General features: G+C 35.8%; 1 protein-coding gene across 2 annotated transcripts in view; it reads left to right on the top strand.

Moving 5' to 3' along the window:
• The window catches only part of ave (sterile alpha motif domain-containing protein aveugle), an 84,072-nt gene that overhangs the window by 37,361 nt on the left and 30,335 nt on the right, over positions 1-16,376 (top strand). For both annotated transcript variants that reach the window (XM_090401133.1, XM_090401132.1), the window contains exon 4: positions 8,258-8,324. In XM_090401133.1, the coding sequence (XP_090257259.1) occupies positions 8,258-8,324 (67 nt within the window). The remainder of the gene's footprint in view (positions 1-8,257; positions 8,325-16,376) is intronic.

Here is a 16,376-nt window from a genome sequence, read left to right as displayed (position 1 = left end):
TTACTCCACACAATATACCTCAACCTACAAAGCAGCAACCACCAATGTCTCAATTCAGACCTCCAAGCCATTCTCCAATTAGATTCAGATAACCTAGTCAATTTCAGTGCAAATAAAATCCAGTACCGTCTCATTATTCATAAAAAAAAAGAACCATTTATCCCAGTATAATTTTTGACATGGGGTGCTTAAGGGTCAAAGCTGTAAAACTGAGAGGAGACCTCCACATACCCTTTAAAGAATGTGGAGAACTGACCAGGGCTTCTGACCTAATGTCCAATCCTCACCTTCTCATGTTGCACCCTGTTGGGTATCTACCTGGATACTGAACGAACGAGGATGGGCTGACAATTTGGGATTTAGCCGACCAAATTGTATTCTCATTGGCTTAAACCAATATAGAAAATGATGGTACAACATGACAAAATTTCATGCCGGATGGGGACATCGATTGGTTAAACAAGGGCCACCCGTTGTTTTTGCCAGGGAACCAGGGCGAACAGCGAAAAGTCAGCTACTGGAACAAATCTGAGAACACACTCCAACACAACATCACCAGAGTTAAAGATCGGTACTATCAACGTAAGAAGCCTTAATGGCAAATAAATGAAGCTAGCGGAGGAATTAGATAAGTAGCAGATCGACATAATACGGGTGACTGAAACAAAAAAGACAAAAACTGGTGAGATCTTTCTGAGCAATAAATACAAAATGTTATATTCAGGCAATGACAATCAAGGAAAAGAAGGAATAGCCATAGTAGTCAACACAAAATACGAGGCTAATCTTTTTGAATGGCAGGCAGTCTCAAGTAGAGTGATGTGGGCAAATATGAGAATGGGGAACTGGACAATAAGAATTATTTTTGCCTATGGTCCCACAGAAGGTTCTACTAAGGTAGAAGTGGAGGAATTTTTTGATGCTTTAGAAAAAGCAGCTGACACAATGAAAAAGGAAAAGTTGGTCCTTGTTGGTGATCTAAATAGCAGAGTAGGAAATGATTGTGAGACATACAAAAATATTTTGGGAAAATTTGAAGAAAAGAGCAAAGCTAATAATAATGGCAAATATCTGTTGGATTTCTGCTCAGAACATAGACTGGTTATTACTAACACCATGTTCCAACATAAAAATGTGCACAAATTCACATGGAGAGAAGAGGCAAGGAATAAGAAAAGTCTCATTGACTATGTTATTGTTGATGGTGATGTTTTCTCCCTGGTGCAGAACACCAGAGTGTACAGAGCATTTGAAATTGGAAGTGATCACTATTTAGTCTTGAGCAGGATACAATTAAATTTCATATTGAAAAGAATAACATGTAAGAAAGTTTTAAAGCGAATAAAAGTTGAGCAGCTCTCAGATGTGAACTGTAGATTAAAATACACAAAGATTATTGAAGGAAAAATGAAAGAGTTGGAGAACAGGAACCAAACCTTGGAGATTCAGTGGGAAAGCTTGAAGAAAATCCTGATCGATTTACTAGAGAGGCATGTGGTGAAGTTATCTGCATGGATAGAAAAGTTAGAACTCCATGGTGGACACAGGAAGTTAAAGAGGTAGTGAAGGAAAAGAAGAAAGCATATCAAAAGTTCCTGGCAAATAAGTCAGCTTGTGCTCTTAGAGAATACAGAGACAAATGCAAGAAAGCTAAACAGTGTGTAAAACTAGCTAAACAAAAGTCATGGGAGGACTTTGGCAAGAACATAGAAAATAAACATCAAGAAGGTGGCAAAATATTCTGGAGGTTGTTGAAGAAGCTTAGAAATGGAGAAAAGAGTGCTGTAAAAGGAGTTAGAGATGATAAAGGTGACATGAAAACAGGAGAAAAAGATATCCTTGAAGTATGGAGTAATTACTTAAAAAATTTTCTAAATGAAACAAGCAGTGACAGCACAGTGATAAAAAAAACACTGACTAGGCATGCAGTCAGAAATACATATCAATACATGAAGTAGAAAAAGCCATCAAAGGCTTGAAATGTGGAAAGGCAGCAGGACTAGATGATATTCAACCAGAAATGCTGAAGTATGGTGGTATAAAAGTTTTACAGTGGCTGCACTGCATAGTTCAGAAAGCCTGGACAGAGGGACGAATGTGAGAATTACAAAAGTATATCCTTACTGAGTGTTCCTGGTAAGATATATGCGAGTATACTTGAGAAACGGTTCAGAAGAATTGTGGAAGAAAAGCTTGGTGAAGAAAAGGCTGGATTCAGGTCAAATAGAGGCTGTCAGGATCAGATCTTCACTTTACGAAAAATAGTGGAGAAATCATGGGAATATAGCAAAGATCTGTATTTAAGTTTTGTCGATTTGGAAAAGGCATATGACAAGGTGCCAAGAGAGAAGCTATTCAATACGCTACAATTATATGGTGTCAATGAGGCATTATATCAAGCAATACTTAGTCTTTATCTGAGTTGTAATTCAGCTGTTAGGATTGAAGTGGTACAGGAAGATGGTTTAATATTAAATCAGGTGTGGACAAGGATGTACGTTATCCCCTCTGTTATTCATTATCTATATGGATCACATTATGAAGGAAAGTGGTATTAAACATGATATCAAAATTGGAGATGTTAATGTCAGTTCTTTGCTTTAAGCGGAAGATGTTATACTTCTAAATAAATCTGCTACAAGTCTGCAAGATTCTCTGACTAAATTGAATAACTGTTATAATAGATATGGTGTGATGGTCAGCAATAAAAAGACAAAGACAATGAAAATAGGCAGAATCATTGAAAATGTCATTGTGAATGTAGAACCTGTGGAACAAGTAAAACATTTCAGCTACTTAAGCACGATTTTTAGTGAAGATGGTAAATTAAATATGGAAATAGACAACAGAATCAACAAAGCTGGTATGGTAGGAAGTCAGTTGAATAAATTCATATGGAATAAGAGAGAAATTAGTCGGAACACTAAATTAGCTGTATACAAGACAGTGTTCGAACCAGTTTTAACTTATGAATCTAAGAGCTGGGTCAGAAGTAAAACACTTGACCAAAGACTAGAGACTGCAGATATGACAGTCCTGAGAAAGATTAGAGGCATGAACAGATGACATCAATGGCAATATCATATTAAAAACGAGAATATTAGGAAAGAATTTGACATCCAGGAATGCGTTAGCAGAGATAATCTCACGTCGTATGGTCACTTAAACAGAATGGATGAGGAAAGATTAGCAAAACAAGTGTTCTTGGCCAAGGTGGCAAAAAAACGACCTAGAGGAAGACCAAGATATAGATGGATTGATACGGTACAAAGTGTCTTAGACGATAGAAATATAAGATCTGGTAATGTTGGAGTCTTGACAAGTAATAGACTGATTTGGAGGAAAATTGTAGATAGAAAGTTAGTAATGATGTAACTTTTTCATGTAGTACTATCATATCCTGTACACCCCTTGAGGGTACATGGCAGGAATTTGATGATGATAATTTTTGATCACCCAAATTTCCAGACAATCTGAGATTTCTCTTCTTGGATGTACCCTGATATCAAGCCTCTCCTTTCATAAACACATAACAATCATTGCATCCTCAGCTTCTAAAAAACTAGGATTTCTCTTTTGTTCAAGATGTTACTTCATCCCTGAACAGCTGTTAACCTTATACAAATCACAAATCCACCAACCATCGAATACTGCTCCCACATATGGGGTGGTGCCCCCCCCCCCCCAAAAAAAAAGCTCCCTCAAAATGCTTGACTCAATACAGAGAGAGCAATCAGACATATTTAATGACCCATCTCTTACCAACTCACTTCCCCCACTTTCGCACAGACGATCGGTCTCCAAACTGTGTTTTCCACAGATATTTCCATGGAAAATGTTCATCCGAAATAGCATCAATAATTTCCCCATGATGTGTTCTCTAAGGAATACAATATACAGTCATTCAAATCCAATGTGAACAAGCACCTTCTTTGTCAACCCATACATGGTGCTAAATGTAGTATAGGTTGATCTACCAGCCTCTCGTGTATGGGCTCAACATAAAAAAAAAAAAAAAATTCCATCCTTCTTTGCAGCCTTTTAACCATCAGAACCCTTTCTTTGTGCCTTTCGCAATTTTGTAGTGTTTGTGTGTGTGTATCTCCTGAAGTAATGTAGTTATAAAAATAACATGGCATTTGACTTTTGGTTGGAAAGAACTGGTTCTAATCTTGTCAAGAATGCTGGGATGTTTTTCAAGAGCTTTCCAATTCAAGGTGAGTTAGCTGCTATCTCATGTAGGATAGCATAATGTTTCCTTCCCAGAAATTTTGGTTTTTCATTTCAGAAAATGGAAAAACTAACCAGAGAACATATGCATATAATAGACATAAGATACTTGCCTTAGAGCCTTAATTGCATTAGTATTCGTATTCTGTATCAACTTTATCACTAAGGATTCCTACAACCAGAATGCATTCAAAAAAAAATTATTATTTTTTCAAAATTCCCCCCCCCCTTAAAACATATCATACACTGTCAAGTTATTTGATCACAGGTGGCTTCCAACAAGTTCATTAGAGAAATTTTTTTTTCCGGAGCATTAGAAATAAATCTTTGTATCTGAAATCCTTAATTCAAACACTACAGCATTTTCTGTTAAAGAATTCCCAAAACAGTTCCAATTTTAGTTGCAGTTTTTTTTAAAAGTCATCACATAAACCAGTCATCTTAACTTTCCTCCCACCTTTTATCTTTTTAAGTTTTAAGGTTTTCAGAACTTCATTGTTTTTCAATTTGAAACAATGTTTGTTTTTTTTTCATAGTAATTAAAAATTCAATCTGCCATATCTTCCTCACTCCCCCTCCCAACAGTTGTTCTGTTGTCATTGTTGTAACATAACAACTGATAACTTTTAGACTATTTTCTTTCTGAAAGACTTCATAAATATTCATTGTAGAGTTCCAAAAATCTCATTTCTCTTACAGAAATATATAGAATTATTTTCAATCCACACATGCTCAACTACACAATACACTTCTGGTTTTCATTTCAGTCATGAAGTGATAAAAATGGGTTGCCATTACGAGTAATAAGTATGCTACCTTTTGTGAATACAGTAAATCTCACACACTTGAACTGTGCGAGAAAATACACCCTCTGTGCAAAAAGAAACTGAACTTTTCGAAAATAGAAGAAACGCCACCTGTTGTTGAAAGCGGCACCTTCATTAGTGTTGTGTCAACTGTGTATGACATTTGTTTCATTACAAGCCGAGTTATAGTGCCAAGAGTGACAGTGTATTTTGACAAATGGTTGGAAAATGATTTTCAAACAGAGAGCTGCGATTGATTTTTGTGTTAAACTTGGTAAAAGTTTTACTAAAACACATCAGATGCTTCAAAAAGCATACGGTGATGAATGCTTATCCTGTACTCAAGTTTACGAGTGATTTAAGCAATTTCAAAGTGGTCGTGAGACACTTGAGGATGACGAAAAGCCATCCAAAAACTGGACTAAGTGAAGTTAGCATCCAAAAAGTGCGTGATTTCATCAAAGAAAACCCGAAATCGCCCATAAGATTGATTGAAGATGAATTGGGATTCCAAAATCAACTGTGCACAACATTTTGACCGAGAGTATGCTACCTTCATAAATTGAATTCACGATTTGTTCTCCACAAGTTGACTGACAACCGAAAAATGTATCGAATTGAACACTGCAATTGAACACTGACCTCATTAAAATTGCTCATAAGGACTCAAACTTCCTTGAAACGATCGTTACTGGTGACGAAACATGGGACTCATACTTTTCGGGCTCATACTTTTGAGTATGAGCCTGAAAGAAAGCGCCAGAGTGCTGAGTGGAGACCACCAGAAGGCTCCAAAAAAAAAAAAAAAATCGCTTGGAGAAGTCAAAAGTAAAGACGATGCTGAATTGTTTCTACGATTCCAAGGGCATTATCCACAAAGAATTCATTCCGCCTGGCCAAATGGTCAATGGTGAGTTTTATCTCAAAAAACTGTCTCATTGTGGGACAGTTTTTAAGCAAAAAACAAGTTTGTGTGTTGAATCACTCGCCATATTCACCTGATTTAGCATCCTATGACTCTTTCTCTTCCTCTGACTTCATTTGCCGATGAAAGACGAGCAATACGACACCATTGAAAACGCTCAAGTGGCAGTAACCACGATCCTCAACAGTATCCCAAAAACAGATATAAAAAACTCATTTAATGAAATTGACTGTGCCAAATGCTGTATCGAAACTGAGGGAGAGTATATTGATTGAAATAAATGATTTGAATAATTATAATTGGCCTGTGTTTTATTTTCTATCAAAAGTTCGGTTTCTTTTTGGACAGAGGGTGTATGTGGTTTTCATATCGTATATACATTTAAATTAAATTGTGGTTACCATTTCCAATAAATTCAAATCATTTTTAATCAAATCAATGCATTCATTTAGTTCAATATTAAATTTAATTATATACATATGCATGAAATGTAATAGACAATCTATTATTTAAAAAATTATAATTGGAGTTTTCTCACAGTATAATTTCATTAACAAAATAAACTGGTCATTATAAACAAAGAAATTAAAATTGGCACAATATAATTAAATCCTCTAGTAGATCTATTCATCTTATTTTTCCAACACTGTTACCCTTTAAGTAGGTGTGCAATTGTAACATAGTATCCTACTAAGCTTATTTTCACAGCTGACAACATGAATTAGCTTAGTGTAATGAAATGTGTGAAAATTATACATAATGCTGATTCTTTTTAATACTGTTATTTAAAAAATACAATTATCTTGCAAAGACAAATTTTTGATTTGTTCGTAATAATTTCAGACTGGCGAGAATTGAACGAAATTTGTTATTTAGGACTGCTGTTAAAATTTGTTGAGCCATTTCAGTATCAGTTTCATTTGGATTTGGACCAGTTGAAGTCATACAGTTAAGCAACAAGTAAGAAAATGGTTGAATGCGATCATAAAAAAAAATGCTATTTTTGGCATAATTTTCCTATTAAAATGAAACATTTGAAACAATTTAATAAATTTATAGTATAGTGATCCTAAATACCAAATTTCATTAAATTTGATCTTTAAAAGTTCGTTATGCATTGTACTAACCTTCATCCAGCATGGCAGAAAACAATAAGATTCTCACTTTAGTAATGTACTATAGTACAGCAATGGAGCTTAAATTTTATTCTTAGTAAGTTTAACAAAAAATTATGAGTGAAATGGTGTGTGTGTGTATAAATTTACTTTATTTTTAATTTAAATTTACTTTATTTACTTATATGCTTCAATTTTAGATAATTTTATTGAATTACTTGTAGATGCTGTTTAAATAAATGGGCAGCTAATTCTTATTTGAGTCCTATTGATAATAACTGTATTGCCCCTTTAACCATGCTACTGGCCACGCTATATATACGTTCACATTTCCATGAATGCAAAGTGCATATTAAAATTGTAATACCATTGATATTACATTGAAATTTATGATGGATACGAAGCTTTGGAGGCTGCGTATTTGATCTTTAATGGCTGGTAAGGTGGTTAAACAAGAGAAAAAAATACAGTTCCAAATTAATCAAAACTGCAGTTCACATTGAAAAACAAATTAATTGGTTTGTAAGGAAACGTTATTCACTTGATTATATGACATAATTATCTGATATTGGATTAATGAGATTTTAGTGTGTCACTTATTTTTATTTTGCTATAAATTCCAAATGAAAGACAGCAACTAGTGACCATTTGCAGAACTACAGGTATCTAAATAGATGATTGGATACTTAATTAGTGTAATGATTGGTTGAATAAGTTGTGAATTACTGCATATAAGTTGCCTCAGAGTTTTGGTTGTATAGATGGCAAATCATCTGAAAAAAAATAAGCCATTTTGTACATCCTCATTTGTTATATCTGCATGCTCTTCATGAGAGGTAATGTTCTGCTATCAGAATACCTGTTTCATGTATATATTTCTTGCACATGCATGAAATATGTCATGATATCATTTTGTTTTAATTTATCCATTCATATTTCAGTTTTTACTTTTTCTGCTCCTCCTCTTTGTTTGACTTTGCCTAATTATAGATAACATTTATATGATAAAAAAAGTTCAACAATCTAGAATTTTATATATATATATATATATATATATATATATTTATTTTAATTATGTATTTATTTATTTATTTTTTTGCTTGAAACTGCATTTATAAAACCTTATATATATATATTTTTTTTATTTTATTTTATTTTTTTTATTTTTATTTTTTTTGCAGGTCGTTCACTAGTAAGGATGAATGATACTACATTGGAGAAGATGGGCATTGCAGACAAGATTCATAGGCAAGTACAACAAGGTTTTATTTGCATACACTTACACACCACATATGCTATTTATTTATATCATAGAATTTGATTCACCAAAAATAGGCATGGAATATTTTTTGAGAAATATGTTTATTTTCTATATAAAGCATGTTTCTGAACTTAATGGATACTTTGGCTGCCACGTACATGATTTTTAATTTGATATGGCCCTTGTGGATAGAAGTGCAAGTAGAATAAGACTGTCGTTTAAGACAGAAAAACTATATATTTCATTGTTTTGCCTTCTTTTCATATTCAGAATTAGTTTTTTAAATCACCTTAACCAGTAACAATTCATAAACTGATCTATGTTAAATTTTTTTGCAAATGGATCATGTTATGCATCACTTGACCAAGCGCAAATTGATGTTTTTGGAAAAAAGATCGTGTTTTGTAAAATTTTCTTAGTAACTTATTCTGTTTGCCGTTTAGTTCTTTGAAACAAAACTGTGAAAATATAGACTCCTGCTTTGTCTTGATTTTTTTATAGGTAAGTTACATCATTATACATCAGATGGCAAACTTATCTCCTAAACATCAATTTGGCACTTGGTCAAGTGATACGTAACGTGGATCAAATATTATGTCGCTACTATATTTCATATCTTCCATTTAACAAAAGGAAAAATATATTATTACTAGGGGGGGCTATGGCGCCTACGGTGCCCCCGTTTAGTTTTTAGCTTTCTTACATTTTTCTCTGTATTCTCTAAGAGCACTAGCTGACTTATTTGCCAGGAACTTTTGATATGCTTTCTTCTTTTCCTTCACTGCCTACTTTACTTCCTGTGTCCACCATGGAGTTCTGATTTTTCTATCCTTGCAGACAACCTCACTACATGCCTCTCTAGCTGAATCAATCAGGGTTTTCTTTAAAGGTTTGCCACTGAATCTCCTCAAACTCATTTATTTTATCTTCAATAATCTTTGTGTATTTTAGTCTGCAGTTCACATCTGAGAGCTGCTCAACTTTTATTTGCTTTAAAACTTTCTTACATGTTATTCTTTTCAATATGAAATTCAATTTTATCCTGCTCAAGACTAAATAGTGATCACTTCCAATTTCAAATCCTCTGTACACTCTGGTGTCCTGCACCAGGGAGAAAACATCACTATCAACAATAACACAGTCAATGAGACTTTTCTTATTCCTTGCCTCTTCTCTGCATCTGAATTTGTACACATTTTTATGTTGAAACATGGTATTAGTAATAACTAGTCCATGTCCCGAGCAGAAATCCAACAGGTATTTGCCATTATATTAGCTTTACTCTTTCATCCAAATTTTCCCTAAATATTTTTGTATGTCTGACAATCACTTCCTACTCTGCTATTTAGATCCCCAACAAGGATCAACTTTTCCTTTTTCATTGTGGCAGTAGCTTTCTCTAGAGCCTCAAAAAATTCTTCCAATTCTACCTTAGTAGAACCTTCTGCTAGACTATAGGCACAAATAAGTCTCATTGTCCAGTTTCCCATTCTGATATTTACCCATATCACTCTACTTGAGACTGCTTGCCATTCAAGAAGTTTAGTCTCGTATTTAGTGTTGAATACTATGGCTACCCCTTCTTTTCCTTGATTGTCATTGCTTGAATATAACATTTTGTTTCAAAACATTTCAATAACGTTTCAATAACATCCCCTGAGTTTCAAAACGTGACATAAAAAGGCTTATTATTTTATATATATAGGGTAGATTAGATGGTATCTCTACGGAATCCTGGGACTTATTGTGCATGAGAGGCATTCCACACTGCAATATTCTTTGCTGTGTTAATTTATCTCATGTAACTTCTTCACTCTGCACTATGCTAATCACCACCCAATAATCCACTAATGTGACTTGCAAATGTAGTTTTGTTTGTTAACTGTGAGTGCGTGCACACACACACATTCTCTGGTCAGTCTGCCTGTTTTGTGCAAGGAAAATGCCTACCTCTGTATGAGACTGGCTATGAGAAGGCAAAACAGTGTGCCACCTTCAGTTGAGAAGCTGATAGAAATGCATTATGACAGACCTCAAAACCAAGTGAAAGGTACATGCCATGCTCCAAACTGTGCTATGAAGCTATGCAGTTTGAAGAACATTGGAATTATTTGTCTCAGTAAGTTACTCTCTATTACAGTAAAAGGACAGTTGAGTTTGACAAGTGAAATGGGTACACCATGATACTTCTAGACTTCACAAAGGCATTTGACAAGATGCTGGAAACGACTATTATTTAAATTGGACATATGAAACTGATGTGAAGTTGGGGAAATGAATAAAACGTTGGCTGATGGACAGACTGCAGATGGTAACATATGCTGGAGTCAAATCAAGTAAGATTTGACTCCATGGTAACCAGTGGTGTGCAACAGGGATGTGTGTGCTCTTGCCGCTGTTGCTGATTTGTATTTCAATGATATTGGGTATGATTTGAGGGAGAATATTCAGTTGTTTGCCATTGAAATTTAATAGATTTGTACTTTGGACATTGAGAAATAGTTGCTTGAGCAGTGTTGTATAGTGTAAAATGTATGCACTTTGGAATGAAAAGACTACAAGTTGTGTATTACATGGATAGAACTGGACTGCAAGGAATTGGTGAGGCTTTGTGATGGTAGACATATTGCATAAATGTGCAGAATAACTCAAAGAATGACTTGGACTTTTGTGAACAGATTTGGCCACTTGGGTTTCTTGGAAATGGGAAGGTGGTGGTGAAGATTCACAATTCAAGTGACCAAAGTAGTGACTAGTCTGTGTGGAGTGCCCCTGATGAGGATAGGTTGGCAATTTGTACAAAGTTTGGTTGGGGGGTGGAAAAGAGGTGATGTAATAAAAATGTGTATAAGTAAGTAACTAAAGGGATTTTATAGAGTGCATGCATAAAAAGTTTTCATTACCTAAACAGGATATGAGAGAAGAACAACCTAGAAGTTGCATAAGAATGTGATTAACAAGGGGAAGACTGAATTTTTTGCTTGTATAGTGGAATGGATTGACAGAGCTGTTGGTTACAAATGTTTTTAGTGAACGAGTTTAAACTCATTCACTAACAGAGGAGACAGATAATAACCATTGTGTGAATAATGCTTTGTGTAGGCTTCCTGTGACGAGTCTTCAGACTACAGGAAGATGCCTGTGTAATAATAATAATAATGACCTCTCACCAACCTAATTTCCTATCCAGTTATTCTTATGGTTATATTTGCCATTCTTCTTCTTCAGTTGACAAATCTTTTAGTGTTCAAACATTTCAAGCTCTGCAAAAAATCTTCTAGTAACCAAAAAAAAACTAATCTTTCTGTTCTCCAGTGGATGAGAACGACCTTATGAACTTCACTTTTACCAGAACACCAATCTTATTTCATGCAAGAAAAATCTATCTTCAGCTCCTCTTAATTTGTTAATATTTAGATTTCTAGACAAGGTCAGGTTTCTATCTCGCTTTTTCCTCAGACCAAATATATCATATCCACAGCTCCTCAGCCTCCAGGAAAATTGGTGTCCTTTTTCTTTCAAGATTCCTTATCTGTATAATTATTGACAGTATATAAATCCCAAAATTGCCCAATCTTAGAATATTGTTTTCACATTTGAAGTGGTGCTCCAAAAACATCCCTGAAAAATGAATGCCATGATGTTGTAAAGAAGAGGACAATCCCATTAATAGAAGATCTCACTCTCGGAGACTGTTTTATGGAGCTATTTTCATGAGTTGATCTGGCATTATCATTGTTTCTATAAAGTCTGTAAAACATGAATCTCTCCTGAAAACAGTGTATCTTAAAACAGTCTTTCCTGACATAAACACATCACATCGATAGCTTCCTCAGCATCCAAGAAACTAGGCATTCTCTTTCTTTGAAGAGGCTATTTTACATCCAACCAACTCTTAACTACAGTAATTCCCTGATTAATGCGCCCCCGATTAGTGCATTTTCGATTAGTGCGTCATTTTTTTTCGATACCCAAATTCGATTAGTGCGCCTATATACATCTTAAAAATAAACGTTACAGATTTTAAAAATTTTCTATCTATACATTTTTATGGCTAACTATTTTAAAAAATCACTCACTAGAATGAAATAATTTAGTTACCAATTGAAAAAGGGGTTCGAGGTTATATGGTGAGTGGTCGGTATAATTTAGCGCTCGTGTAAAATTGGTGATTTTTGGTGTTTTTTGTGTGTGTTTTTCCTTAGAAAATTGGTTTTATAGTATATTAGAACGATTTTCGTGTTTTTAGAGTATTTTATGTGTCTTAATAACATATTTTATTGGGGCTGTTGCCGCTAGAGGGATTCGTAGTGTGTAGTGTTCGTTAAAGCTCCGGATAAGATAAGTATTATTTTCAGTTATCGTTGATAAATTTATTTAATATTGCGTAGTTTTGTTTGCCTTGCGTCTCTTAGTGCATCTTTTTGTGTGTTTTTGGTGTGTTATAATTTGATAAAATACGTTGCAAGTAAGTATGGCTTCAGTACGAAGGAAAATGGCGGCCAGTAATGATGGTTCGCCATCTTTATCAAAGAACGGTAGTATAAAAGAGATGATTCAGTGTACTAGCTGCGAAATGTAGGCTTTGCGGAGTGTGGTTAGATGATGATAATAAAGGAGTGAATGTGTGTAGAAAATGTAGGGAGAATGAGAAATTGAAGAGTATTTCGGATCGGGAGTGTGATATTTTTGTCAAACTTCAGAATGAAGAAAATAGGGATATGACAAGAAACGGCGAGTTTGTACCAGAGAATTGTGAGAGTGTGAATGTAGAAAGTGTGAATGATAGTATTAATGGTTTTACTGAGAATAAAAAAGATGAGATAGACGCAATGAGTGAGATCGCATTGTTTAATGGTGCAATACAAAGGGCAAAACAGCAGCTAGAGCATATGAGCAAAAGTCGACTGAATGAACCAGCCAATAATAAAAAGTATGACAGGAAAAATAGACGTATCAGTGTGAACATGAACAAAATGAAGGATAGAGTGCTGTATGGAGAATCGTTAGTACGAGGTGTGATAGTAGAGGATTTGACAAAATCGTACCAACCTGGTGCGACCATAAAGGATGTAACTGAATCTATTAGAGAGCAAAAGGAAAGGGTGAAAGAAATGATTGTTGTAGCAGGTACAAATGATTTGAAAGGAGACAAAATGGAAATGATAGAAGACCTGAATGAATTGTTTGAGGTAGCAAAAGAAAAGAGTGAGAAAGTTAGAATGATTAGTCTTTTGCCACGGTATGACAGTGAAATGTTTAAAAGGAGGGCCATAATTGCGAATGCCTTTATGCGTGGGTTATGTATGACGAGTGGTGTGGAATTTGTGGATGTGTGGAGTGAGTTCGATGGGCGAAAGGATCTATATAAGATGGATGGCTTGCATTTGAATGGTTACGGTGTAAGAAGACTTGAGAAAGTGTTGCTGAATGTGGTGGATGTGCAAATTCAGGGAAACTAGATTTATGAGGGGGGGAAGTAGATATACTACAGTCCTTAGGGAGGCAGTTGAATGTAAGAATGAATATAATATGCCTGAGAAAATAAGGACAACAAATCAGAGTGGGATAGTTAATATATGGCATCAAGGTAGGGTTGGGGCTAATGGGGGTCTTAAATTCCTGTACACTAATGCTAGGAGTATTAGGAACAAGAAGGAAGAGTTTTTGGCCATGGTTGGCACTTCCAGACTACAGGTTATTGGTATTAGTGAAACATGGCTGACTGTAGATGGTATAGCTAGTGGGATTGAATGTGATGGGTATAGTGTGTTCAGGAATGACAGGGAGAATAAAATGGGGGGAGGAGTATTGTTGATGATAGCTGATGAGCTGCAGCCAAGGAGAATAGAAGTTGAATTGCAGGATAGAGAAAAGAGTACATTTGAGGCCATTTGGTGTGAGATTGTGGCTAGCAGAACTAAATATACAATTGGGTGCTGCTATAGACCAGGTGATGGAAAAGATGGTGGTGACAGTATGCACAAGCAAATAGAAGAAATGAGTGGAAGGAGGGTAATTATTATGGCAGATTTCAACTATGGTCGCATTGATTGGAATAAGGAGAGGACACACGGGAGGAAGGAATTGGATTTTATACGGTTATTAAGGGATAACTGTCTGCGACAGCATGTAATGGAAAATACTAGGGGTCAGAGAGTGCTTGACCTAGTAATTACATCTGTGGATTTGGCTGTAACAAATATGACCACATTGCCACCAATCGGTGAGAGTGATCATAGGGTCTTGACTTGGGAGGTGGCTAAAGGTTTAGAATTTTCAATTAAGACAGGGTACATGTGGAATTATCGGGCTGGAAAGTATGACAAGCTTAGGAGTTTGATTGGTTCAGTGCCATGGCATGTACAACTGCAAGGACTAGAAGTTGATAGTGCATGGGAGGTAGTTAAGAAGTGTTTGCATGAAGCAATGGCTAATTGTATACCTAGAGTCTGAATAATAAATCAACTAGGGGTTAAATGGATGAATAACACCATTAAGCTTGAGCTGCAAAAAAAGAAACAACTATGGAGGGAATTTAAGGAGAAAGGTGACCGGCAGGCACACGAACGATATAAAGCGCAGGCCAGAAGGGTAACGAATGTGGTAAGAAAAGCAAAAAAGGATTATGAAAGAACATTGGCCATGCAGGCTAAAGAGAATCCTAAACAGTTTTTTAGATATGTAGCAAGTAAAAGGAAAAATGTACATGGCAGAATGATTTTAAAGAATGCCAATGGTAGGGAGGTAACTGAATCAGTTGATATAGTTGAGTTACTGAGTGAGCACTTTGCAAGAATATATCATCCAGGTGGTGACATTGCAGAAACGAATGTACCAGTAGATTATATGGGAATTGTGGTGAATGAAGTGGAGGTGTGTAGTCTATTGCATAACCTCAATGTCAATACATCTGTGGGATTGTATGGTATACCAGCTCGTGTTGTACGAGAAGCAACTAAAGAATTGTCAGTACCCTTGACCATTTTGTTTAATTTGAGTCTCGGGTCTGGGTTTAATTTGAGTCCCGAGGGGGTGGAAAGAGGGGAAAATAGTTCCACTGCATAAAGGTGGTTCCAAGACTGCTGTTGTAAATCACCGACCAATTAGCATATCAGGAATCATTGTCAAGGTCTTAGAGAAATTAGTCAAGAAAAGAATACAGGATTGGATAGATGAAAATGGGATATTGTATGGGGGACAACATGGTTTTGTGAAGGGTAGATCATGCCTTAGTAACTTGCTCACATTTTATAACACAGTGACAGCTGAACTGGATAGGGGTAATGGGTTTACAGTAATACTACTGGACCTTGCCAAGGCTTTTGATGGGATACCACATAGAACCCTAATCAGTAAACTGGAGCAGATGGGGATAGATATAGTTGGTGAGATGGATAGGAGGGTGGTTGAAGGAGAGATACCAGAGAGTGGTTTATGCAGGAGTGGAGTCTAAAAGACGGCTTGTGACTAGTGGAGTGCCACAGGGCTCTGTTCTTGGACCACTGCTTTTCAATTTGTTCATCAATGATATAGGAAAGGATTTGAGAGGAAGTGTTCACTTGTTTGCTGATGATGCAAAGTTGGGTTGAGCAATTATGAGTGCACAAGATGTAAAATTTTACAGGGTGATTTGTATAGTTTGGAGGACTGGGCTAGGAAAAATGGATGTCAATTTAATGTGCCAAAGTGTAAGGTTATGCACTTTGGGGTGAAAAGAATAGCAGCAGTATATCGCATTGGTGGAACCGTACTCCAGGAGATTGATGAGGCCAGGGATTTGGGAGTGTTGGTGGATAGGGAATTGAAGTTTAGGGGGCACATTGCAAAAGTGACTAAAACAGCTCACCAAATCACTTGGCTTCTGAAAAATACTTTAACATGCAGAGACAAACAAGTTGTTGTTCCTCTGTATCGAGCCTTGATAAGACCCCATCTGGACTACTGTGCCCAGTTATGGGCACCAGGGTTTCTTCATGATGGGGAGGAAGCGGAGAGGATCCAGAGACGAGTGACCAAGATGATAGCAGGTCTGTGGA

Source organism: Typopeltis vanoorti, chromosome 12 (genome assembly GCF_054136105.1).
Source record: "Typopeltis vanoorti isolate ZY-2024b chromosome 12, IOZ_Tvanoo_1.0, whole genome shotgun sequence".
In the NCBI taxonomy this organism is placed as follows: domain Eukaryota; kingdom Metazoa; phylum Arthropoda; class Arachnida; order Uropygi; family Thelyphonidae; genus Typopeltis; species Typopeltis vanoorti.
This window is presented reverse-complemented; position numbering and strand designations above follow the sequence as displayed.